General features: G+C 50.7%; 1 protein-coding gene across 1 annotated transcript in view; it reads right to left on the bottom strand.

Annotated features, from left to right (window-relative positions):
* BRPF3 (bromodomain and PHD finger containing 3) overlaps nt 1–17,183 on the bottom strand; it is a 36,403-nt gene extending 19,220 nt beyond the window's left edge. The window contains 8 exon segments of the mRNA XM_066236390.1: nt 1,177–1,467; nt 2,172–2,484; nt 2,780–2,908; nt 6,263–6,394; nt 9,186–9,342; nt 12,194–12,696; nt 12,698–13,671; nt 16,630–17,183. Of these exon segments, the coding sequence (XP_066092487.1) occupies nt 1,177–1,467; nt 2,172–2,484; nt 2,780–2,908; nt 6,263–6,394; nt 9,186–9,342; nt 12,194–12,696; nt 12,698–13,645 (2,473 nt within the window). The 5' untranslated portion in view covers nt 13,646–13,671; nt 16,630–17,183.
* Between the last annotated feature and the right edge of the window lie 9,462 nt (nt 17,184–26,645).

The raw sequence follows: 26,645 nt of genomic DNA, 5'->3' as shown, positions 1-26,645 counted from the left end.
AGTTAAGAAAGTCTCAGCTGCACAGATTAGGGGTCTACAACTCTCATTAGACTCAAATGTTTCTCTCTCTCTCCCAATGCACTTTGCTTCGTATCACCCAAGTGAAGCAAGCAGGACAGACAGAAAGAGTTATGTTTACAGATACAGAGAAGTGGGGCCAAGTTAAATCGAAGGTCCCCAAATATGGCTGTTTATCTACCACCTTGAAACGTGGTAAACACTGAGACTTCCAAACCACGGCCATGACTCTCCGAATCAGAACCCCCGGGAGGTGAGCCCTGTGGCAGCTGGGCCGCTGGGCACAACCCTGTGCTGTCTCAGCCCTGGGAGCGGGGACGGGAGCGGTGTGCTAGCTGCCCCATGGGGGGCAGGCACAATCACGATGGACACCAAGCCCACTGAAGCCAAGTGTGACCTCTCGGCCGCGTCCCCATTCTCCGCCAACATAAAACAAAATGGGCCATTCCCTGCACTCTGGCCCCCTTCCTCTGGAAGTAGGTCCCAGCCTTCTGAACTGTGCAGATGACAGGTGTTCCCATGCCAGAGGCTCAGACCCCAGGACCCCATCCCCAGGGAAGCGGGGAGAGTGGGAGGCGGCTCTGAGTTCAGGCCGTCATCTCTGGGGATGGCTTCCCCAGCCACCTTCTGCAGTCTGGCCTTGCTGCTTGGGACGGGCCCACAGACTTGGCCGGCGAGGGTTAAAGCCATGGGGTGGCTGGAGAGCCCAGTCTGTCCCCCACACAACCTGAGCTGCTTTTTGAGTCTCTCTAGTATAGGGTGAGCTGAGAGTTAACTGACCACATCGGGTGCAAAATACTGTACTGAAATTCTTCTTTACTGGTTAGTAACAGTGCTGGGCGCCAGCATCTGAAACTCCCTCACCCACCTGCAATCTGGCAACCAGATATCCACTCAGCGGCCACCAGGAGCCCACTCCAATACAACCGTCAACATCAATTCCAACTGATAACCTTCGGTCTCGGTCTCGACTGACTGCTAGACACCCTGAATATCATCGCTGGGTAAGGTGGGAGTGTGACCCCGCCGCGGGCTGCCGCCTGCCCACAGATGTCAGACCTAAGCCCATGAAAGGATGCTTCTGCCACGGGATCCCAGCTTACCCCTTGCTCCCTCACGCTGCGCCCAGCACCCCGCCCGCCCGCGCCTGCCACTCACCTCTGTCCCCATCGTCTTCCGGCTCCTCGTGCGGGGCCTGCTCCAGCGCGGATGCAGCTCCCGGGGGCCCCGCGGGCAGCTCCCCGGCGGACGCCATCCTGTTCAGAGACGGGGGCGGCTGCGCCAGCTTCTGCCGGAGGGCGTTGATCTCCCGGCGCAGCATGCGGACGCGGCGGGTCCGGGCCCCGCTGGACCGCATGGTGCTCACCAGGTCCAGCTTCTCCAGCAACTCCTTCAGCTGCACCTCCGGGGACAAGTGGGCCCGGTTCTCGGGGATGAGGATGTTGTCCACTGCCGGGGAGAAGGGAGGACAGAGGGGCTGAAGGACGGCCCAGCCCAGGGCAAGGGGGCGGGCTGAATCCTTCAGATGCAAAATATTCTCCGGAACACCGGGCCAGTGGCTGCCGGCAACGTCACTCTGGGGCCTTGGCCTTGACCACTGCTGCCCACAGGGCAGCCACGGGGACAAGGCCAGAGCCTGGGAAACCCCTGTAGGAAGCAGTCCAGTCACAACTCTGGGCTCCCTGCAGCAGGCATGTGGCAGCTTGGCCACTGCCTGGCCAGAGTGACCATCTGGCTGCGGCCACAGAGAAGCGGAGGGCAGGGGCAGCAGGGCGCGGGGCTCAGAGGCAGGTCCGTTTCCTGGTCCCCTCCCGCCCTCTTCCAAGTGAACCCGACCCACAGCAGCACTGCACACCCCCACCCTGTGCTCTAGTGCCACAGACAGGGGTCCATGAGGGGGAGACCTTAGGCTTTAGCTTCTCAGACAGACAGCTGGTACCTAAGTCCCTCTTCCTGCCATTCAGGAAGTGCTCAGGGAATTCAACCTGAACCCCTGGAACCAGTCCAGCCACAAGCAGGTGCATCCAGCCTGTGCCTGCCCACAGCTCTGCCCCAGCCTACTCCCCGAGGCCCGCCCTGACCCCTGGCTCTCTGGGCTCTGTCCCCGAACCTCCTCTTGGCCCCTCGCCTCCCGGCCCGGCCCGGCTTCTCACCGTCTTCCCAGGAGAAGCGGTAAAAGTCCTCCAGTTTGGGCGACTCAGGCAGGTGGGTGCCCCTCTCGGGGTCGTAGCCGATGTTCTCTGCCTGCCGCCGGGCGTGCCGCAGGATGGCCCCTCCCAGGTCCCGCAGGCGGACAGCTGCTCGGTGGAAAATTGTGTCTTTAGCATTATACTTCATGCAGTTGGTAACTATAAGGTTAAAGTCCTCCTCAAACTCCTCCAAGGTGCGGTACAGATGGGACTCCAGCTTCCGCCTCATAGTAGAAAAATCCATTGGCTTGGATATGAATTCCAGGTAATCTGGAACCTAAACATATAAAACCTGTACAATTACAACAACCATTTACTAGCCAAACAGACACACCCTTCACCGGCACTCCTGCCGCCCCGTGCTCTGGTCCGGCTGTCCCGGGCTCACTCAGAGCCCCAGGGCCCCAGCCCACCCTGGCCTGCTGACCCCTTACCACTGGCAAGTCCTCTGGCCTTGCCAGGCATCCCCAGGTTTTGTACCTGCTGTCATCCAACCCCCTGCCGGCCTACTCAGACCCGCTTCCAGTTCAGGAGGGGCTCACTGCTCAGGACGTGGGGCGTGAGAAACGTGCCTCGCTCAGGTTGACGGGTTCGGCAAAGATGTGCGCAGGGTCCTTCTCCTGTAGCAAGTCCAGTGTTGTCCTCAGCAGGACGTTGAACGGCATCAGCTCCAGCTCCATAGCAGCCTGCTGGATCTTGACCTGGAGGGAGGTGGGGAGAAATCAGGACCCCTCCCCCCAAAGAGGCACTAAACTTTTTCTTGCTAACTTGACTTTCAGCAATCACATGTAATACATTCCCACAGGCTATTATTATGCTGAGCAGTTTATAAGGAGCTATCACCTAACCCACAGCCTAGAAATAAGGACACCAACAGTTACCAGCATGCGGAGGTTCTCTGTTTCAAGCACCATACCAAAACTTAAGAGTAATAATTATATAGTTGACCTTTGAATAACACAGGTTTGAACCGAGTGGGTCCATTTACACACAGATTTTTTTCAGTAATACAGTAAATGTATATTTATCCCCCTAATTGTGTGTGTGTGTGTGTGTGTGTGTGTGTGTGTGTGTGTGTGATAGAGACAGAGAGAGTCAGAGAGAGAGACAGATAGGGACAGACAGGAAGGGAGAGAGATGAGAAGCATCAGTTCTTTGTTGCAGTACTTTAGTTGTTCATTGATTGCTTTCTCATATGTGCCTTGACCAGGGGGGCCACAGCAGACCGAGTGACCCCTTGCTTGAGCCAGTGACTTTGGGCTCAAGCTGGTGAGCTTTGCTCAAACCAGATGAGCCCTCGCTCAAACCGGTGACCTCAGGGTCTCGAACCTGGGTCCTCCGTGTCCCAGTCCAATGCTCTATCCACTGCACCACCGCCTGGTTGGGCTATCTCCCTAATGATTTTATCATTTTCCTTTCTCTAGCTTACTTTACTGTAAGAACATAGTATATAATACATATAACATAAAATATGTATTAACCAATTGATTATGTTAGCAATAAGGCTTCTGGTCAATAGTAGCAATGACCAGTTAAGTTTCTGGGGAGTCAAAATTTTTTTGTTGTTTTTTTTTTTTTTTTTTTTTCATTTTTCTGAAGCTGGAAACAGGGAGAGACAGTCAGACAGACTCCCGCATGCGCCGACTGGGATCCACCTGGCACGCCCACCAGGGGCGGTGCTCTGCCCCCCAGGGGGCGATGCTCTGCCCATCCTGGGCGTCGCCATATTGCGACCAGAGCCACTCTAGCGCCTGAGGCAGAGGCCACAGAGCCATGCCCAGCGCCCGGGCCATCTTTGCTCCAATGGAGCCTTGGCTGCGGGAGGGGAAGAGAGAGACAGAGAGGAAAGCGCGGCGGAGGGGTGGAGAAGCAAATGGGCGCTTCTCCTATGTGCCCTGGCCGGGAATCGAACCCGGGTCCTCCGCACGCTAGGCCGACGCTCTACCGCTGAGCCAACCGGCCAGGGCTTGTGTGGATTTTAAACTACACGGGAGGTCAGAGCCCCTAACGCCAACATTGTTCAAGAGCAGGGGTCCCCAAACTACGGCCTGCGGGCCGCATGCGGCCCTCTGAGGCCATTTATCTGGCCCGCGCCCCACTTCCGGAAGAGGCGCCTCTTTCATTGGTGGTCAGTGAGAGGAGCATAGTTCCCATTGAAATACTGGTCAGTTTGTTGATTTAAATTTACTTGTTCTTTATTTTAAATATTGTATTTGTTCCCGTTTTGTGTTTTTACTTTAAAATAAGATATATGAAGTGTGCATAGGGATTTGTTCATAAATTTTTTTTATAGTCCGGCCCTCCAACAGTCTGAGGGACAGTGAACTGGCCCCCTGTGTAAAAAGTTTGGAGACCCCTGTTCAAGAGTCTACTGTAATAATACTTCTATAGTCCTTTCTAAGTGTCAAGTAACATTCTAAGCATTTTATGTAATATATGTGAGTACATAAGGTAGATACAGATGAGCTGTTTTACAAAGAGGAAACTGAAGCACAGAAAGACAAAGTAACTGACTGGCCCCGGATCACACAGCTAATGAGGGGGCAGAGCTGGGGCTCCGTCAGACAGCCTGGTTCCACGGTGCGTGCTCTGGACAGCTATACCACCCTGCCTCTCTATGACATTACCTGTTCATCATCACAATAACCCTGAAGGAGAAACTTACTACCCTCATTTTATAAACATGAAATCTGAGGTGTGGGGAGAATATGAATTGCCATTAGCCTAAGGTCACCTGGCTAGACAAGAACAGAGACAAAATTTGAACCCAGGTCTGACACAGTCCAAGAAGCACAGTGGTGATTTAAAATGGGCCTGGGGCCACAATGCCCACCTAGTGTGCGGATATTGATCCCATTCCAAAGGCCTTTGGAACGACCCGGTTGGCCTGGGCTGACTGGGGCCAACCGGTTCCCCTCTCTGGCAGCAAGCAGCCTCACACCTTTTCTGCAAAACGTTATCTCCTACATGTGCCCCAACGTGAAAAGGTTGGGAAGCCATGGATTTGGCCACATCGAAAGCAGACCTGCCTGCTTCCTTTTCTGTTTCGTTTCTGGGAACCAGAGGCAGGAAGAGAAGTTTAGCTGCGGGAACCAGGCCTGGGACAGCAGACGGTCTGAACCCAGGGGGAGGTGCTGAGATGCCCTCCATGGCCGCCCACCACAAGTAGGGCAAGAGCCGCCCAGCCTCAGCGGTGGAAACGGGAACAGGGAAGTGGGAGTTTGGAGAAAGAGAAAGGAACCTCTTTAACCCAGGCCTCCGAAGCATGCGAGTCACAGCTGCTATTCCTGGGCTGGAGGGGACAGTTCTGGCTCAACAGTCATTCAATAGTATTTGCTCTCTCCGAGTGCAGAGCGCAGCAGACACTTCAGGGAGGCAAAGAGCATCAGTGACGATGCTGACGGCAGCTGACACTACACCCCTACTATGTGTCAGGCGCTGGTCTATGTGCTTTAAGACACAAGTCATCTGATCCTCATAACAACCGTATGAGGTAGGGTCCATTTCACAGTTGAGGAAAGTGAGGTATATAGGGAGGTTAAGCCACTCACTCACTATCACACGGGGACTAAGTGGCAGAGCCCGGGTCTAAGCCCAGGCAGTCTGGTGTCGTAGTTCATGTTCCTAACTCTCTGCTACACTCCTTAGCTCAACACTCCCCACATTCAGGGGCTAAGGATATCCCTGAATAGAGGTTGAAGAATTCAAATGGCCCAAGGCCACAGGTGTTTAAGGGCTACAGAGGACCCTCAGAAGCTCCCAGACTAGAGGTGATGCCCCTCGGAACAGCCTGAGCAGCTTTTCAAACTATGCAAGGCCAGGCTCCCCGCGAGAGTCTGGGTCAGACGCTCCAGGGAGGGACGGGCCCAGGCATAGGGTGTTCAGCACCTGCTCGAGGCCCCCGGAAGCTGAACCCCCATAAGCAGGCAGGCCTGGGAGCCCACAGTGTGGGGCGTGCGGGGGGCGTGCACACCGGGCAGGGCTGCAGGGCTCCTGGGAGCACCCAACGGCGGGAGGCACGCCCCCCAGTGCGGGGCCGTGGGGTGCCCCCTCACCTGCTCGCGCTTCAGCTTCTCCCTCTTGCGGATCAGCTCGATCAGCAGCCGGGCCCGCTCCAGGTCGTGCCGCAGCTTCTGCCAGTACTTCAGCTCCTGCTTCACGGCGCTCGTCTTCTCGTCCTGCTCGCGCTGCAGGAGGCAGGCGGGAGGGGGAAGAGATGCTGGGGCTGCCCTCCTGCCTGGCGCCTCCCTCCCGCCCAGGCCTCTCCCCGTTCGGGCCTCACGGGGCCTTGGCAAGTAAGAGCCCCAGCGCCTCCCTGGATGCACGGTCCCCAAATGCCCTTCCACCCCCTTGCCCCCCAATCCTTCCTCCCGTGCTTCCTGGACCTTAAACCCATGACTGCCGGGTGAGATCTGGGACTGCACCCCTGCCCTAGGGGGCACCAGAGAGCAGCTGTGCCCCTCGGGGCTGGAAAGAATTTCAGAAACGAAGAGACACCTCCGGGTGGGAACCGTTTCCACTTTACCCTAGAGCAGCAGTGCTCAACCTGTGGGTCGCGACCCGGCAGGGGGGCGTGACCCCGCTGACCTAGAGCTTCGACTCTGGATTAGAAAACCAAGTGTTCTTACTAGGACTAGTAATAACTGACTTTAAAACATCACCACTAGCACCACCCAATCCATGATTGCAGACCTAGAAGTTACAGTATAGCTGGGGGAAGGAAGAGGCCTGGGGTTTGATGCACAAAGGAATGCTAGCAAAAAGACAAGAACTCATCAGACAGGCTGAAACTAACATGCTGAGAGGACATAAGATAGGATCTGAGTGGGCCAGGGTGAGGTCAGGGAAGGCTTCCCGGCGGAGGCAATCATTAGGTTTTCACATGTAGTGATGGACACAGATGAGTGAGAGCAGTAAGGAAGGCCTCTTTTGGAAATGAAGGAACCACTGGGCAAAAAGTCCGGAGACAGTTAGTGATTCTTTACTGAGCAAGAAAAACAGGCTGCCAGAGAAGAGAGGCTAGAGAACCCCAGAAGCTAAGAGCCAGGATCCGGCTGACAAGAAGCCTCACATGCCAGGCAGAAGTGAGCCTGGAGCCCGGACGTGGCCTGCCTGGAGGGGGTATGTATTCTGAAAAAGGAAGTAACAGGATGAAAAATGATGTGTAAATTACTAGCAGTTCTCCACGCAGACGGACAGGCAGGCACGCAGGCCGCTGAGCCCCTGGAAAGGCCGGCGTTAAGGAGTAAGAAGTGGGATGCACAGGGTGTTGTCTGTAGGGTGAAGTGGGTGGGAAACGGTGTCACTGAGGAGCTCTCAGACAAGGGGACCGCACTGTCCAATGCAGCCTGACAGTCCGTAAAGTGAGAATCTGAGAAAACACATGCTGGGCTGGAAGGAAGTCATCAGTGTACCAGGGGAGGCGTCAGGGGAGCATGGGGACCATTTTGAGGAGGGACCAGATACACACGTGCACCTCAGGACTCTAGGGAAGGGTGAAGCCGACAGAATGCGGAGGGCACCAGCCGTGGGAAGGCTTGCTTCATCTCGGGAGTGGCAGTGTGGGAATATTTAAAGGCCAAATGGAGGGGGAGAGAGAACTGAAGATGATAAAAGTTTTCTAGGAGGCCTCCGCCCTCAGAAAACACTGCACACATAGCTATTCCAGTTGCTAGCGGCTAAAAGGCCCTGACCCTTGGGCCGGCTGTGCACTGCGGCTCGGACGGTAAATCTGTATATTTTCTATGAAACATTTTTTGGCACATGAAATAGTGTCTTGAGATATGTACGCCTTTCCTAGTCACGCAGTATGGCTGACTGGCTCCCCATTCATCCCCCCTCTTCCTTCCTGCACATCATATTCAGAAAGCTGGGCTTGCTCTCCACCAGCCATTGAGATCTGCTCCAAAGTCAAGCCCCTCCCATACAGAGGGAGCTGCTGTGTGGTCTATAAAGCTCCACCGTGCTGGAGGTCGTCCTGGGACAGACCACACACAGGGGCGACCACATACAGGCAAAGGCAGAGGGGGAGCCCCACCATCCCCCCTTCTCCGTCAGCCTCCGCCTCCTTCACCTCACCATCATCACCCTGCCCCGTCACCCACCTGCTCCGCCCCTTCACCCCGCCAGCACCCCACCCCAGCACCCCCCTGCTCCGCCCCCTTCACCCTGCCAGCACCCCACCCCAGCACCCACCTGCTCTGCCTCCATCACCCCACCCCAGCACCCACCTGCTCTGCCTCCATCACCCCACCCCAGCACCCACCTGCTCCGCCCCCTTCACCCCGCCAGCACCCCACCCCAGCACCCACCTGGCTCCATCTCCTTCACCCCGCCAGCACCCCACCCCAGCACCCCCCTGCTCCGCCCCCTTCACCCCACCCCAGCACCCACCTGCTCTGCCTCCATCACTCCACCCCAGCACCCACCTGCTCTGCCTCCATCACCCCACCCCAGCACCCACCTGCTCTGCCCCCTTCACCCCGCCAGCACCCCACCCCAGCACCCACCTGGCTCCATCTCCTTCACCCCGCCAGCACCCCACCCCAGCATCCACCTGCTCTGCCTCCATCACCCCACCCCAGCACCCACCTAGCTCCGTCTCCTTCACCCCACCCCAGCACCTACCTGCTCCGTCTCCAGCACCCCACCCCAGCACCCACCTGCTCTGCCTCCATCACCCCACCCCAGCACCCACCTGCTCCATCTCCAGCACCCCACCCCAGCACCCACCTGCTCCGTCTCCATCACCCCACCCCAGCACCCACCTGGCTCCGTCTCCTTCACCCCGCCAGCACCCCGCCCCAGCACCCACCTGGCTCTGCCTCTATCACCCCACCCCAGCACCCACCTGGCTCCGTCTCCTTCACCCCGCCAGCACCCCACCCCAGCACCCACCTGCTCCGCCTCCTTCGCCCTGCCCATCACCCCCTGCTCCGCCCCCTTCACCCCGCCAGGGCGCCCCACCCGGGCACCCACCTGCTCGGCGTTCCTCTGGGACTGCAGGTGGGAGTGCAGGCGCCGGATGAGGGGCACGCCGTTTCGCGCCTGCCGCTTCAGCAGCCAATAGTTGTGAAGCCGCTGCATGAACTGGGTTTTCCTCTGAAAGGAGAGACCACTACAGATCTTGTTCAACCTTGAGCAGAGGCACAGGGAAGCGAAAGACAGGGTCAGTGGGCAGCCCAGACGACCGGCTCCTCTCCAGTTCCCAGTTCATCTCTGACCTTTACAGAAGACAGGCAACAGCGGCCGAACGCCTAACCTCAGAGAGAGGCTTGAAAAGGACAGCTAAGTAAAGCAGCTCAGATCCAACCGACTCCCCACCGCCTGCCTGGCAGTTCTGAACCTCCAAAGTAACCTTCTCCCAGAAACCCCACTTCCTGTAGCCCTGGGCTCCTGAGAATTGGGCCTGTTTCCCAGTGGCCTTCTCTGGATCAAGGCCGCATAAGAACAGGGACTGGACTGAGCTACGGGCAATGTGGTCACTATTTCCTGGGGCCGAGGGTCCCACCAGACCTGGGAGTCAGTTCACAGCCACTCTGGAAGGAACATTGAGGGGACAGCAGACTATTCCTTTCTGAGCCCAAATGCAGCCCCTTGGAGTTGTCTGACCTCTGTTTGTTTTTTCATTAAAAACCTTAGCAGCCTACAAGTATCTTCATTTTGAACCAAAATATCTATTTATATGGATCTAAAGATACCAGAGGGTGGAGAATCTGAAAACTTAGCTAGCTAAACGACCCCAAAAGAGAAGTCCTAAGGTCAGGGTTTAAACCAGTAACATGCAAGAGAAGGCAAAGGGGAAGAGAAGGCGTTAACGAGAGCCTGCCTGCCATCTCTGTCCTAATGCCCGTGCTGAAAGGTGGTTCACGTTATCACCATGTTAGAGACGGAAGGCAGCACAGGAACAGAGGCTGACTAAACGGTCCAAGCCGCTAATGCAGCTAGCAAGGCGCTGGAGCTGGGTGGGATCTGAGTCGGCGATCTCCGCTACACCGCGCTGCATTCCATCCCGTAACGGGTTATCCACCGGGTAAGCACGGCCTCATGCTCCTGGGCTGTTCTCACCGCTTTTCTCTTCATCTCACTCCACTGAAGGGAAGGGAAGGCAAGCGTGGCGAAAACAAGGAGGCGGGACCTAAGGATGGGCATCTTGGACTGGATGGACGTCGCCCACCTGGGCCTTGTGCCTTTCCACGCTCATTTTCCTGCCCCAAAGCCAAGCTTACGAAATCAGGGCCTAGCTAGGCCTTTTCCCCAAGGACAGATCCCCCCACCAACGCCCATGCCAAGCACACCTGCCCAGACGCAGGCAGCCCCTCCCCCTCACAACCTCGTGGCCCTGGAGGGTCCCAAATAGCAGTTGTGCAGATAGGAAAAAGAACGATAATGAAGTAGCAGCAGCAGCAGCCACCATTTATCGAGCGCTTACTAATTTGCCAGGCCCTGTGCTAAGTGCTTTATTTGTATTATTTTCTTTATTTCTCACAACCACCCTATGAAGGAGGTTCATTTACAAATAAATACGCCAGGGCTTTAAGAAGTTAGGTAACTTGCGGAAAAGGGTCACACAGGTAGTTAGTGATATCTACAGGATGCACAGGTAGGTCCTTTCTGGTTCTCAGCCAGCCTGCAGAGACATCTGTGAAGAGCTGGCAGGACAGACTCTGGCCCCAGGACAGGAGCACTCTGGAAACGGGGACTGAGCACTCACCCCCTCATCTCAGGGAAGAAGGTCGTCTGGAACAGTTCTGTGACTTGAAAATGTATCTCCAGTCGACTGAATTCCAACTCAAGCTGTGGCTTACAACATGAGCCTCTACCTCCTGACCTTCTGCACTGTGCTGTCTTCTTCCCAGCTGACAAGTCCGGCTGCCCATTTCCCTCACAGAACTCATCCCCACTACCCTAAGGCACACCTTCCCCCTACTCTTCACATCCAGTGAGACAGACAGCAGGTGCAGAACCCACAAGCAGGCGTCAGGAGTCCCACCCGGCTTGTGGTCCGGAGTCTGCCACTTTCCACCTGGTCCCAGCCCTTAGAACAGGACGTGGCATATAGTAAGTGCTCAATAAATATCTCATTGAATGAATAAAGGAGCGAACAACTTTACCTCCCGTGGCCGCGGTTTCTTCATCTGGGGGTGTGGGAGAAGGTGCAAGGACCACATTAGATGAATAATCTCCAACATTCCTTCCTGCTCTAACACTGTGTACTTATTCATGAATATCACCCTTGAGATGAGCCTCCGCTGGAAAATCTCCCGTCTCTTGTCCTCTGCCTACCTCCCAATCCTCCAACAGCCAGCCACCTCTCTGATGGCTTAACAGACACACTGGTCTCTCCGCACACTCAGTAGGCTTAGTCACACCGTTCAACTGAGTGATCCTAAATCTAAAAGCCTCTCAAGAGGAGAGGAATAATAGCATGTGCTCCTCACATCACCATTCCCTCCCAGAAAATAATCCTCCTCATTCCCAGGACCAAACTTTCTGGACAGCACAAATCCAAACGGACCCCCTCAATGGGAAGTAGCTATAATTACTGTAGGGGTTTTGGGAAACATTTGGGAAGTGTTTGAAGTTGCCACAAAGACTAGGCAATGAAGGAGGAAGTTCAACTGGCATTTACAGAGACCACAGATGCTAAACATCTAGAAATGCATAGGACAGTCCTAATAATTATTCTGTCCAAAATGCCACCTGTGTCCCTGTTGAAAAATATTGCTTTAGACATCCCATCACCTGAGTTTCTAAGCAACTTAAGTGTTTGTTTTACCCTGAACCGAAGGAAATACATTGTTCTGAAAACACAATCAAAACCACAAACCAGACCAGACAAGCCCAGGGCCCAAGGGAGAAACTGGAGGGCACAGAAGAGAACAGACCGTTCACCACCAGGGTCTGGGGAAGGAGGCCCGGCCACGGCCAGCACCAGCCCAAGAAGAAACCCGGCGTGTCCAGGGCTCCCCCCTGGGCGGGCTCACCTGTAAGAGGGTATCTGCGGGACGGCGACCAGAGGGACAGTGGAGGGTGTGTCTCGACCCATGTCCTCTGGCTCCTTCTTGATCTTCTGCTTCAAAGTCGTCTTGTTCCTCCTGGGCACACCCTTGAGGGAGCTACCTCCTCCACCCTGGCCTTCGTCTTCCTCCTCCTCTTCCATCTCCTCCTTCTCCGCCTGCTCCCCACAGCCTTCCTTCGCCCCTTCCTCATCCCCAGCCTCACCGAGGCTTCCAGGGGAGTCCCCCTTCCTCCTGGCCGCGCCAGCCCCCGGCGGCGAGTGGGCCCCACAGTAGGCAGTCTTGCGCACCGTGAAGATGGTGCCGTTGAGGCTGGTCTCGCGCATGGGCTCGATCTTCATGAAGAGCCCCGCCCGCTGCGCACACGTCACGTGGAAGGCCGTGTAGCAGTTCACCTTGTGGCACTGGATGGCCGCGCCCAGCCCCTTCTGCTTGCAGAGATAGCAGGTCAGTTTCCAGCGGGCGGGGGGGGATGTTGTCGATGCCCTCGATGGGCTCCAGGAACACGGTGTTGGCGAAGCAGACTTCGGGGATCCAGATGGCACACACCACATGGGCCCAGTGCCCATCGCTGGTCTGTTTGAAGGCGCCGCCTTGATTGGGGCAGAGGACGCAGTCTACGGGCCGGGAGGGGGACTGCAGGCAGCAGCGGCACAGCCACTGACCCTCGGGGATATAGGGGACACCGTAGCACTCCTGGTGGACGGCCAGGTTGCAGATGTCACAGAAGAGAATGACATTGCTGTTGTGGCACTCGTCATCCAGGCACACGCAGCAGAAGGCGTCCTCGTCCACGGGCGACTGCTGGGCCCCACTGCTGCGGCTCTCCAGGTGCGACTCCTTCTCCAGCCGGTCCACCAGCAGCTCGAAGGCGTCGGCCGACACCGAGCTGTGCCCGTCCGCTCGCCGCTTCTCGTTCACCATGTCCAGCCAGGCGAGGTCCTCCTCGTCCATGTCATACTCGACCTCCGCGTCCAAATCTTCGGGAGGCTTCTCGATGTAGCGGTAGTAGGCAGCGGGCAGCGGGGCTGCGTCGGGCTGGCTGCCCGTGTCCAGCAGCCGGAAGCTGGGCTGCGGGAGGTGGAAGGGCGCTCCCGACGCATGCTTAGAGGAGGACTCCTTCTTCTTGCCCTTGGAGGAGGGTTTTTTAGACTTGCCGGGGAACTGAGGCTGCTCGCTGTTCTCCTTGTTACTGTTACATTCAGTGATATCCTGGGCTGTCAGCTCATCCTCTGTGATGATCTTGAGTGGGTCATAGATGCTGATACGGTGCAAGCGTCCATCAATGTCCACCTCGACGATCCGCTGGGCCTGGGCGTAGGTCAGGGTCTCCCGGGTCGGCGAGCACTTGAGGCTGTAAGGGGATGGGGAACGCCGGCCCTCGGCATGCTGCCGTGACTTCTGGCGCGGCTTCCTCATGGCACCTGGGAAACAAGGGGACAGGCCTAAGGAGAGAAGGCCAGGAGACCGTGAGGTGTACGCATTATTCACCCTCCCATCTGATCAAGCCGCCACCAAGAAAGAGGCTGGGTGCTCCCTCTGTCTGAACATTCTGCCTGTCCCGGGTCCCCGTGGCTGGCTCCTTCATCTCCTTCAAGACTCTCCATAAACGTCACCTCTAAGTGAGACCGTCCCTGACCATTCTTATCTAAAACTGCAGCTCCCTTTCTCCCACCAGCAATCTTCCTTCCTGCTTTCTTTTCTACTGTGACACTATCTTTCACTGTGCTATGGAATTTACCTTTTTATCGTGTATGTTTGCTTCCTTCTACTAGAATGTAAGTAAGCTCCCTGGGGGCAGGGACTTTTGCCTGTCTTATTTATTACCTCCCCAGCACCTAGAATGGTGCCTGGCTCCTAAGTAAGCACACTGTGAGTATTCATTGAATGAGAGAAGTCAAACATGCATCATCCCTGCCCTCTAGAGCTCTGTCGGATTGAAGGAACAGAAAAGTAAACAGATCGTTACAATGTAACATAAGTCTAGGGGACAGCTAACTACGGAAAAGGAGCGGTGGTTATGGCTTCAGAAAACAAGAGGAACATCCATTTTCAAGCTCTGGACATGCACAGTGGTCCCATCAAAGGAAAAAAATTCACAGGTCTGGAGCCTTCTCCCAAACCATCCTACCATGATCAGAAACCCTATGTCCCCTGGCCATCTCCAGGGCTAAAAGCACATAAAATGACTATCGCATACAGTCTAAGGACTTCAAACTACAGTATTCGGGGTTTTATCTGCTGCAACGGCAGCATTCAGGATGCACTGGCTAGTCTATCTCTAAGCAGAAGCTCTGGATGTGGCCCCATGTGGCACTGGAGTTGTAAGTTGACCTATCTGGGACCTTCATTAGATCTATGGCTAAGGTGACTGGGGCCGTATCTGAGGCAAACTCTCTCCATGCATTGTTTCAGAAGTCCTCCTTTTCCAAAATACTTATATCCAGTTTTGTGCAGCAAAGAGAAAGCCCTCAAGTTTTCTACATCATTCTCTGGATGGAGGGAACTAACAATCTCAAAGGACCTGTGGTAAGGAGTTCCTGAGGCCATCACTACCAGGAAAGATCTCCCGGGATATGTTACCCCGAAGCATGGGTAAACTTGAAAGGATATGAACAGGGAGAGGACTTCAAGGAGAAAAAGTTTGTCACCTTGGTTCAAGGCTCTAGCAACTTTATCTACAAAGCGGAGACGGCCATGGTGATGATTAGATGATCAGCGCCCTTTTACAAACACAAGCCCTTTTTTAGTATTTCTCACAACTAGTTTGGCAGGCAGACTAGATATTATCATCTCCATTCTACAGATGAATAAACAAAACCTCAGAAAGGCGTCACTCAAGCCAAGCAAAAGCTACAATCCAAACCCAGATCTTTGACCTGCTGGACTTATCTTTTGCTAGAAGGTAAGAAGAACACCACAAAGATGCCCCAGGCTGGTAAAAAAAAAAAGTCAGGGGCAATCTAGGTTCTAATCTTGGCCCTGAATGACCCACAGAGAGCCACTTCCCCTCCCTCTGCCTCTATACTCCACTGGTAAAATAAAATCAACACAATCTACGTCTTACAGGTGGCTATTTGCAAGGTATTAACACCCTCAGGTATAAAGCCTTCCAATTCCAAAGTGTGACTGAAACAATCAGAAAAACAGCCTGGTGGCCGAGGAAGAACAGTGCCCCGCAGACACACACAACCTATTCAGAGCCAAAGGAAACAATCATCACAGCAATTCTGTCCAGGTTCCAAAGGCCCTTGGCCACTACATGTCTTATAAATGCCAACTCCCTGGGGGTGGGGGTGGGGGTGGGGGTAGCCCGGGGGCCAACCGGCCTGCTTCAGGGAGTCCTCCCCCCTCAGCGGCATGGAGACCCTCACACAGGTGTGAACGTCTACCTCACTACCAGCCGGAGGCGGTTCAGAGAGGCTGTGGCCCCTTTGTTAGGGCAACTCTATCCTCCCTCCCTCCCTGCTACCTCCCAGCAGCTCAGGTGTCGCCCCCCCCCCCAAGCAGCACGTATCCAGGGAGACCTCGCCCGCCCCACGCAAGCCTCTAGATGCGGGGGGCAAACTCCACGGGGAAGGGCTGCTAATGGGGAAAATGAGATGAGTTTCACCCACAAGGAGCTTCCAGTCGAGCTTTTTGGCGGGAGTTTCTCATCCCACACAACCCTCCCCACATACAGACCTTCAAACAGCTCAAACACACCCCCCGGGGGGTTTTCCCGGCATCCCCTGAGACCCCACTGGCCCACGCCCCCCTGGTCCCCGAAGAATGAGGAGTTTCTGCAATTAGACGGTACCCCTGCGCCCCACTCGGGATACTCATGAGACGAGGACCGCAGCCAAGGCTCCTCCTGCCCCTTTAAAGGGACACCATTTCCAGAAGAATCTCGACCCTTCAGAGGAGAAAGGAGAGAAAAAAATCTCTTTCCCCAGAGGGGAGGGGGCGAGAGCGCCAGACGGACTGACGCGAGGTCCGACCCTCGGACAGAAAGCTAGCAGCGGCGAACCAACGGGGCAGAGAGGCGAGCGGCCATTGGCCGCATCCCCCGTCCGTTAGGAGAAACCGGCGGGCCAAGGAACACTCAAGGGGTGGGACTCCGCTCTGGCCTCACCAATTGGAGCGCGTGCCGGGGGCGGGGCTCGGCGGCTCAGCTTCCAGGGCCCGAGGGGGGGTAAACAAGATGGCGGCTGCGGGAGGGGGTCCTTGCTTTTCTGCTGCCCCCCTCAGCCGCCCTCCTCTCACCCGCCGCCGCCCCCGCTGCAGGAGACAGCTTTCGCGCCGTCCTCGCCCCGCTCGGAAAGCCCCCCGCTTCCCTCCCCCCACCGGCGCAGGCCCAGGTCCCCGTAGGCCCCGCCGCCCGCGCCCCCGCTCGGTCCGGCCCCGCTGCCGCCCCCCATTACCTCAGCCGCCGGCCCGGCCCCAACGTTCGGGGGGCCCCGGGCGCGGACAGGCCGGCCGTCGAGCAGGTCGACGCGGCCCGGGGAGCGGAGCGCGGCCTCCTCCCGCGCCGGTCTCCGCGGCCACAGCCGTGCCCCCTCCCAGCCCGCCGCGCGGGGGCCCCAGCCCGGCCACCAGCGCCGCTCCCGGGAGAGGAGGGGGAATGGAGCCGCCGCCGCCGCCGCCGCCGCCGCCACGGAGCCCGGCCGAGGGGAGGGAGGGATCAGCCCCCAGGCAGGATCCGCCCCTCCGGCCTCCCCCCGCCACCTCCACCCCTTCCCTCGCTCCCTCCCTGGCTCCGCGACTCTCCCGCAGAACGGGAGCGAGAGCGCCAAAGAGGGGAGCACCGGGGAGAGGATCCCCCCGCCCGGGGCGGCGCGGAGAGGAGCGCGGAGCCGCCGCCGCCACGGGGCACGGTCCCCGGCTCGGCCTCACGGTGGCGGTGCGGGCGCGGCGGGGGCGCGGAGCGGAGACGGGGTCGCCGCCCGAGCCGCCCAGGCCCGGCCCGCGCGGGCCAGGCCAGGCGCGGCGGGGTCATTCGGAGCCGGTGGGGAAAGGCGGGATCCCTAACTCGATAGAGTAGTCACCCTGCCCCCGCCCCTCCCCCTTTGCCTGCCGGGTGTTGGCTCAGGTTTTGGCAACAATCCCCACCTCGGAGCTCGAGGGCCCCTCCAGAGGTTAAGCCGCAGGGCGGTCGGTCAAGTCAAAACCGATCTGTAGTTTCTTGGGATGCAGGTGCCTGCACTCCTCCCAGAAGGTCGTGTCCCCCACCCCTCACCCCAATCGGGTCGCGAGGACAAAGGTCTAGCGATGCCCGTCCCCTCCCCCAGCGAGGACAGCCGGGAAAGAGTTGCCTCTGTTGTGTTACAGGTGAGCGACGTGTTCCCCACAAGGCATCCTTCTTGAGAAACAGACCTGACTTTTCGTTGGGCCACCTCTCCCTTCTGGGTGTAAAGAGAGTAAACATGCAAGTTTGTCAGTCTGCTTAGGGACGTCTGCTAACTCGTTTATCGCTGTAGACCAGGGAAACACTCCTTCAACCTGATTGGGCTAGGAGTCGGTTAAATTGAATGCGGTAAGCGGCTTTCTAAGACGATGCTTGACAAATGGCAACTTCAGGCTTTCAGAGGTAAACCAGCCTGGCTTTGGTTTTGACAAAATTTAAGAAGCCGGCTCCTGTTGCCTCCCGCCTTTTTAACCGATAAATTGGAAAGCTTACGGCGTATGATTGAAGTCGTAAGCACCAATATTTAACGATGTTTATAGAGGACATATGGATAAACTGCCTTTAAGTGTGAAGATGAGTGACATTTTGAGTTTCCTCTGCCCACGCCGGTGGTATATAGCTTGGTGAGACTTTCACAACCTCTTGCTTAGTTCTGATGATGGAGGACCGCACAGTCTAGAGACCCAGAGGATGAAGGATAGGGTACTAGGATTCAGGTCTTCCAAAGGTTTAAACCGAACCTGTTTTATCCTAAGGAATTTAAATATATTGTGTTTTGAATTTTAAAGTTTGGTAATAGGAAACTAATTTGTATTACAAAGATGTTTTCCTGATTAAGTGGTAGCATCTTCTGGCAAAGTGATAGCAAAAATACTTAACCAATTTTTTTTATATATTTATAAAAAAGGGGGTGGCTTGTGGAGCTAAGTAAGGACGAAGATGAAGATGAAATGGCAAGTATTGTAAGGCTGAGGGGATAATCATTTGGAGGGAAGGTGTGGAAGAAAAGATGATTAATTGTAGAAGGAAAAACCCCAGAGGCAAGAGAATGTTACAATTACTTTTAGTTAAGAAAAACAAAAAAACTGGAGACTAATGGGAACAAGGATACTGAATTTTATTTCTTGTTCTTTTAAAATGTGAAATATAATCATTTATACATACAATTAGTAACTTTTTTCTTCATGGATGCTCTCAAATTTTATTTGTCACAGTTCCATTGTGATTCAGAACTACATTTTTCCACTAAAATTAATGAATAAATACTTTGAGAAAAATGCATTGCTTTTTATTTTTAACAGTAATATAATGATTTTTAATGCTATTGAAAGTGCATGACATTAACCTAATATAATTCCTAGATTTTTCTACTCAAAAATTTCATAGAAAGACATTCAACCTAAGCGTTTTCCATTTCCAGCCTCCACTTTCTCATTACAGTTGTCCTCACTTTTATTTTTGACATTTGGGATTCTATTAGTGTGACTGCACAAATAATCAGTTTACTATGATGTAATCTTCCACATAACATGGGACACTTATGTTATTAAAAACAAATTTGGAACATGAATCAAAAATCCCAGGGGCACCAAATTTAATTCACTTTGATCTTTAGCTATTTTAAAGAGTGTAAAGTCACCAGTCCCTGGCTTCTCCATTAAACCATACAAATAATTAAGTTCAACAAACAGAGGCAGTTACCTTTAATTCCAAATAGTAGTTTTAAACACTTCATCTTTAATTAGAAAGTAACAATTGGAATAGGAGAATGTTTTACCATTTAGAGCTAAGAGGGGAGACATGCCAACAATAAGTTTCCTCTGCCTCCCCCCATTATCTCAGGATATCTTTGTAAATACTTTACTATTATCATTAGTCTACCAAGGCAAGAAGCCTCTGATGGGTCAGATGTGGGAAAATTGGTTAAGATTTAGGGGTGGGGGAAAAAAAACACCCTTCCAGAGCTAGATGGCCCAGCATGCACAGACAAAGGTATAACACCATTTAAGATAGATTCAGAGAACAGTGGGGAACCCCGTTTGACCCAAAAAGTGGCAGGTGTGAGAGAAAAGCCCGGAAAGGTGAAACAAAACCCTAGCGTGGAGGCTGTTGGGTGGGGAACTGAATGTGAAGGGGCAGGAGGACATGATGATTTTTGTAACAGGGAAATAACTTTCAGAGTTCCTTGCTCTAAGATCTAGTCAGGCAAGCGAGTGTGGTGCAATATGGTTTAAATTATCCAACTAGTATGGCTTGCATTATCCTCTTTGGACTTGGATTCTAGCTAGAACACACCATAAACCTGGAAGTAAATAGTTTGTGGCATGTGTAAATTGTTCAACCCGAGTTTGATGCCTTCTCATTTCAACTTTCAATTAGCACTTCTATCAAATCCGTAACTCTTGATCATGAATGAAGTTAAGGTACCATAAAATATGTGATTTCCATGTTTTAGCAAAAGAACTGACCCTGTAAGTAGTCATCTAGTTGGTATATTTTTTCACTAAAGAGGGAGAAAATAAAAATAATAGCACCTCCCCAAACAGAACTTGTGTTTTAACAAGATCCCCCTAAGGATTCATATGTATGATGGTTAATTTTATGTGCCGACTTGACTGGACTTAAAGATATCTAGATAGCTGGTAAAACATTTCTGGGTGTGTCTTTTCTTGGACACAGGTGTTCCTGGTTTCCAGGCTTTTAGACTTGGACTGAATCATACCACCTGCTTTCCTGGTCCTCCAGCTTGCATATGGCAGGTCATGGGACTTCACGGTCTCCATGATTGCTTAGATTAATTCCTATAATAAATACCTTCATTATATATATAGAATGAAGTTTGGGGGATGAATGCATGTGCTCAGTCCACACACTTTAGCTATAACAGATGTTTCTTTGGAGAACTCTGACTAATACTATATGCATATTAAAGTTAAGAAATGGTGGATTAGAGGGTAATTAGAAAACTCCAGGCTTAATGTGTTTTAAGATCCTTGCAGTTTCTGGGAAAGGGGCAAAGTTCTAGGGATAACATTAGCTGTTGCTTAGTCAAGAATACATGTTGTAATCTGTGATTTCACTTATATGAAATTCTTGAAAGTGCTGACCAATCAGTAGTGACAGGAAACAGGTTGGTGGCTGCGTGGAGGTAGAGGAGAGGCCAGACCTAAGGGCATGAGGGAACTTTTCAGAATGACAAAAACATTCTACCAGTTGATTTTGGTACGGAGAAACAAAGATGTATACATCTGTCAAAGGCACTGAACTGGAGAGCTATAAACTGTTTTACATAAATTATATCACAGTTAAGTTGATAAAGAGAATACCTCTTGTAATTTATAGACTAATCATTAAGAGAATTTTTAAAAAAGGATATAACTCACAGAAAAAAGGAGTAATAAATCAGAAAACAAGGAAAGAAAACATCATAAAGGTGGAATCCATCAGCAATGAAATGGCAGGTTTAAACTCCGTCTGTCTACCTTCTGCACTGTAGTAATCTATAATGAGAGGGGCAGTTCTAGCAAATTTGATGGTAGATAGTTAAAACGTGTGGATTGAGCATGCATTTATTCCCCGAACTTCACTAATATGTTAGTATAGGATTAGAAAATAAACACACACACATAAGATAATAAAATCCACAAGAACAAAGAGAATGGGGGAAAGAAACAACAGCAGATGAGAACTGTCGATAGAGTTTTGGAGAATAGAAGCAGGAGGATGAACAAATCATAGAAAACAAACAAATCTGCAAGAAAGACCAGTAAAAACCAGCTGATTCACATTAGACAGCTAAAAAGGCTGAGAAGTAGGAGGCTGCAGATCCTCCTGTAGGGGGCTGGGGAGTGGGGCACACCTGGACATTGGATTGTCTGAAAAGTCTGTAGAAAGGGCAGTTAGATCTCCTCATTAGTCCTGGGAGATTTACCATCTCAAGAAATTGAACTAAGGGGATCCTGGACTTGGGGATGTCAGGCACCAATGAGGGCAGAGACCAAGTTGAAATGGGAATTAAAATTAAACTCTACATGCTAAATGGAGAGACACCCTTTTCCTTCTCAGGGCAGAAGAAGAGGAAGAGAGAAAGAAGCTCGTACAAATTGCTGGAAGCTGGTGTTCCAGAAGGGGCCGAGGGAAAATCCAATGAAAACATTTTTAGTCAGTCTATCCTTTCAGTAGGGAATTGGGGGAAAAATGTTTTCATGAGATCAAAATCCTCAGTGGTCCTGTCCCTTCCTGCCCTCCCCCCCACACACACATTTCAGAACACTGATAGCCAAGTTTATATCAGAACAGTCGGAATGGATTACAAGAGACATTTGACCACGGGAGAGTAGGTTTTTCAGTACTGATGGACAGTTTAGAGATGAATTAAAATGTACACAGAAGATGAAAATATTAAAACAGGCAATTATTAATTCCAGGAAAGGCAATAACTCACACGAAAAAGAAGTACAATTTCAGTTGAACCTGTGTGGCTCATTTGCAAACATCTGTATAATCATAATGAAAAACAATAGAGATTTAACTAAAAATCATGATAAAACACTATTGGGAATATGAGGTGAGTGGTGGGCAATATGAGTTAAATCCCCAGTATAGTTAAAAGATGAACAACAGATAAAATTGAAAAAAATCAAAAAACTAACAGCAAATGCATGTTACTGTATTTAGAAATGAAAGATAAATGCTGGAAGAAACTATGAAAGGATTTGAAATCTTTGCTTTTGGGTTGGGAAAGCTGAATTAGGACAAGGCAAGGGCTCTCAGGTTTTATTTTTAATATTGATTTTTTAAGACTATGTTTGTAAAAAAAAGGACTATGTATGTAATTTCATAAAAGTTAATATGAAAAAATAAAGTAGTTTAATTCCAGTACTAAATGAGTGAAAAGCGGCTATGATAAATTCGCTTTCTAATTCAATGTGGCAGAAAGAATGCACGTTATGCAGAGAACAGTTAACATAAGGACCTGACTGCTAACCTTTGAAATGCCTGCTTACCAGGCTGTCCCGTGGCTAGTATCTGGGAACTTGAGTTTCGGGGAGGTTCTCACTACACTAACCAATTAAGAGTGGCTCACTGTGCCTAAACCATTTGTGCAATCCAAATTCTTCTGGAAGGAAAGAATTTGAGTACATGCAAGATGGAGAGAGCCTATGTAACCATCTCCCAATAAAAACCACCCCAGCATAGTTTCTAATGAGCTCTCCTGTGGACAACATCTGGCATACGTTGTTACATCTTATCGCTGCGGGAATTAAGTGTGTCTGACCTGTGTGGCTCCACTCATGGAAGCTTGGGCCTGCTTTCCTCAAGACTTTATCCCATGTGTCTTTTCTCTTTGCTGATTTTGCTTACCTTATTCCTTTTTTTTTTTTAGAAGTTAAATTTATTGGGCTGACATTGGTCCATAAGAATACATAGGTTTCAGGTAAACATCTCCATCGTATTTGAACTGTTGATTGCATTGTGTACCCATCACCCAGGTCAAATCATTTTCTGTCACTGTATATTTGTCCCTTTTTACTCCCTCCCGTCCCCAACCATTTCACTTTTGTCTATGTCCATGAGTCTCAGTTTTCTATCCCACCTATGTGTGAAATCGTGTAGTTCCTAGCTTTTTCTGATTTACTTATTTCACTCAGTATAATGTTCTCAAGGTCCCTCCATGTTGTCGTAAATGACAATGTGTCATCCTTCCTTATGGCTGAGGAGTATTCCAGTGTATATATGTACCACATCTTCTTTATCCGATCCTCTGTTGAGGGGTACTTTGGTTGTTTCCGTGTCTTGGCCACCGTGACTGATTGATTATAATAAATCACAGCCGTAAATATGGCCGCATGCTGAGTCGTGTGGTTTCTCCTAGGGAATCACTGAATTTGGGGTGAGCTTGAGGACCCCTGCCACACATTTAACTCCAAATATTCCAGTAAGATAATATTGTAATTACAGGGTGTGTGCTTGCAAGCAGCGAAACCCAATTCTAGCTGTCTCGGGCCAAAAGAGAATTTCTTAGAAGTGTTTAAGGAGGCTCACACGTTGACAGGAGACCAGAGGAGCAAGCTACAAATCAAATAGACCATAGCTAGGTCATTGCCACTGGGGCCAATGTTGTAAATAGTATCTTAAAATATTTTTCTGTTAGTTGCTAGTATTGGAAATATAATTTATTGTTGCATGTTCATCTTGTATTTAGCGCACTTGCTAAACTTTCTTATGTATTTCTTATAATTTATGTAGGTTCTTAAGGGTTTTCTCTGTAATTATATGTGAATAATAGTTTTGATCTTCCCTTTTCAAATGTTAGGCTTCCCTCCTCCCTCCCTCCCTCCCTCCCTCCCTTCCTTCCTTCCTTCCTTCCTTCCTTCCTTCCTTCCTTCCTTCCTCTCTTCCTTCTTTCCTTCTTTCCTTCCTTCCTTCCTTTCTTTCTTCCCTCAGCACAATGTTGGATAAAAGCAGTTATAGTAGCCATCCTTGTCTTGTTAGTCAGTTTAAAGGGAATGCTCTGACATTTCCCTATTAAGGATGATGTTTGCTTTAGGAACATTTAGATACCCTTTAACAGATGAAGGGTATTTCTATTCTTACTCTGTTAGAAGTTATTTTATCGTGATGAGTGCTAAATTGTATCAAATGCTTTTTCTGCATCTATTAAAATAATTGATTTTCTCCTTTACTGTTAGAGAATTGGTTCTCTAATATTAAACCATTCTTGTATCCCTGGAATTAGCCTGACTTTGTCATGATTTATTGCCTCTTTTATACATTGCTAATTTGGTTTGCAAATACTTTAATATATTTGCATTGAGGTTCACAAGTGAGATTGACTGTAATTTGATTGCTTTGGGAATTACGTTTTAATCTCATATAATGAATTAAGAACATTTCCCCTTTTCTGTTTTCTGGAAGAGTTCATATAAAATTGAAATAAACTGTTTCTTGAGAAGTTGGTAGAATTTGCCTAATCAATTATTAAATCCTGATGGTTTCTTTGTAAGAAAATGTAACTACAGTATCTTCAGTTTCTTTAATGAGCATAGGATTATGAGACCTTCATTGATTGAGTTACATTTTTCTAGGACTTGTTCATCTAAGTTTTTATAAAATATCTTTTAAATCTCTGCCGTATCTGTAGTTATGTCCTCTTTTGCATGCCTAATGCATTTCTTTCTCACCCTTTTCTCTCCCCTCTCCCCCCAACCCTGTCAATTTTATTAGTTCTTTACTCCCCTGGATAACAAGCTTTTGGCTTTGTTGATTCTCTTTTTTTCTATTTTCTTGATTGTAGTCCAAGATCATTTTTTAATCTGCTTTCTTCCACCTTTTTTGAGTTTATTCTGTTATTTTTATAACTTAAGTTGGGTCCTTAGTTCTTTAATTTTTCAAATAGTCTTCATTTCTTTTTTTTTATTTTTATTTTTCTTTTACAGGGACAGAGAGAGAGTCAGAGAGAGGGATAGATAGGGACAGACAGGAACGGAGAGAGATGAGAAGCATCAATCATCAGTTTTTTGTTGCGACACCTTAGTTGTTCATTGATTGCTTTCTCATATATGCCTTGACCGTGGGCCTTCAGCAGACCAAGTAACCCCTTGCTTGAGCCAGTGACCTTGGGTCCAAGCTGGTGAGCTTTTTTTTGCTCAAGCCAGTTGAGCCTGCACTCAAGCTGGCGACATCGGGGTCTCGAACCTGGGTCCTCTACATCCCAGTCCGACGCTCTATCCACTGCGCCACCGCCTGGTCGGACGTCTTCATTTCTAATGTAAGCATTTAAGTCTATAAATTTACATTGAATTACCACTAGTTTTTTTTTTCTTTTCTTTTTTTTCTTTTTTATTATTGCTCAGTTCTAAATATTTCTTGCACTCTATTATGAGTTCTTCTTGGAAACAAGTGCTGCTTTTGAATTGTGTGTTTAATTAACTTTTTTATTTTGAGATAATTGTAGATTCACATGAATTTGTAAGAAATAATGCAAAGAGGCCCCATGTACCTTTTATCATTTCCTCCAGTAGCAACATCTTGCAAAAATGATAGAAAAATATTACAACCAGGTATTGACATTGGTAAGAATTCAACTATTCATTTGACTGAGGATCCCTTTATATATGATGAATCACTTCTCTCTCGCTGCCTTCAAGATTGTCTCTTTGTCCTTGACTTTTGACAGTGTGATTACAGTGTGTCTAGGTATGGATCTCTTTGCGTTTATTTTCTTTGGAGTGTGTTGAGCTTCTTGAGTGTGTAGATTAATGGCTTTCACCCAGTTTGGGAAGTTTTGGGCCATTATTTCTTCAGATATTCTTTTTGCTCCTCTCTCTCTCTCCTCTCCTTCTGGGGCCTCCATCATACGTGTGTGGTATGCCTCATGACATTTTACAGTTAGTTCTCTGAGGCTCTGTACGTTTTTCTTATTCTTTTTTCTCTTTGTTCCTTAAACTGAAGAATCTCAATTGAGCTGTCTTGAGGTTTGCGGATTCTACTCTCTGTCAGCTTGCATCTTCAGTTGTGCCCCTCTGGTAATTTTTAAAATTTTCAGTTACGGTACCTTTCCACTCCAGAATTTCTGTTTGGTTCTCTTTGATAATTCTATCTCTTTACTGACGTTCTCTATTTGGTGAGACATTCTCATACTTTTTTTAGTTATTTAGACATGATTTTCTTTAGTTCTGTTAAATAGCAAAAATTCAACTAACTAGATTTAAAGATTAAATTAGCTTTATTTAATGATTCATAAATCAGGCAGCATCCCATCTAGCAAATAGAAAGGTGCTACCAAGGGGGTATATACAGCAAAGGAAAGGGTTTTTTTGTTTGTTTGTTTTTTGTATTTTTCTGAAGTTGGAAACGGGGAGGCAGTCAGACAGACTCCCGCATGCGCCCGACTGAGATCCACCCCGGCATGCCCACCAGGGGGCGATGCTCTGCCCATCTGGGGTGTTGCTCTGTTGCAACCAGAGCCATTCTAGCACCTGAGACAGAGGCCATGGAGCCATCCTCAGTGCCCTGGCCAACTTTGCTCCAATGGAGCCTCGACTGTGGAAGGGGAAGAGAGAGACAGAGAGGAAGGAGAGGGGGAGGGGTGGAGAAGCAGATGGGCACTTCTCCTGTGTGCCCTGGCCAGGAATCCAACCCGAGACTCCCGCACGCCAGGCCGATGCTCTACCACTGAGCCAACCGGCCAGGGCCAGGAAAGGTTTTTAAAGGCAGGGAGGAGGCAGGAAAAGGAAGTTTATTAGCAAA

Source organism: Saccopteryx bilineata, chromosome 1 (genome assembly GCF_036850765.1).
Source record: "Saccopteryx bilineata isolate mSacBil1 chromosome 1, mSacBil1_pri_phased_curated, whole genome shotgun sequence".
Taxonomy (NCBI): domain Eukaryota; kingdom Metazoa; phylum Chordata; class Mammalia; order Chiroptera; family Emballonuridae; genus Saccopteryx; species Saccopteryx bilineata.
Note: the sequence above shows the minus strand (reverse complement) of the source record. Positions and strands in the feature narration are given on the sequence as shown.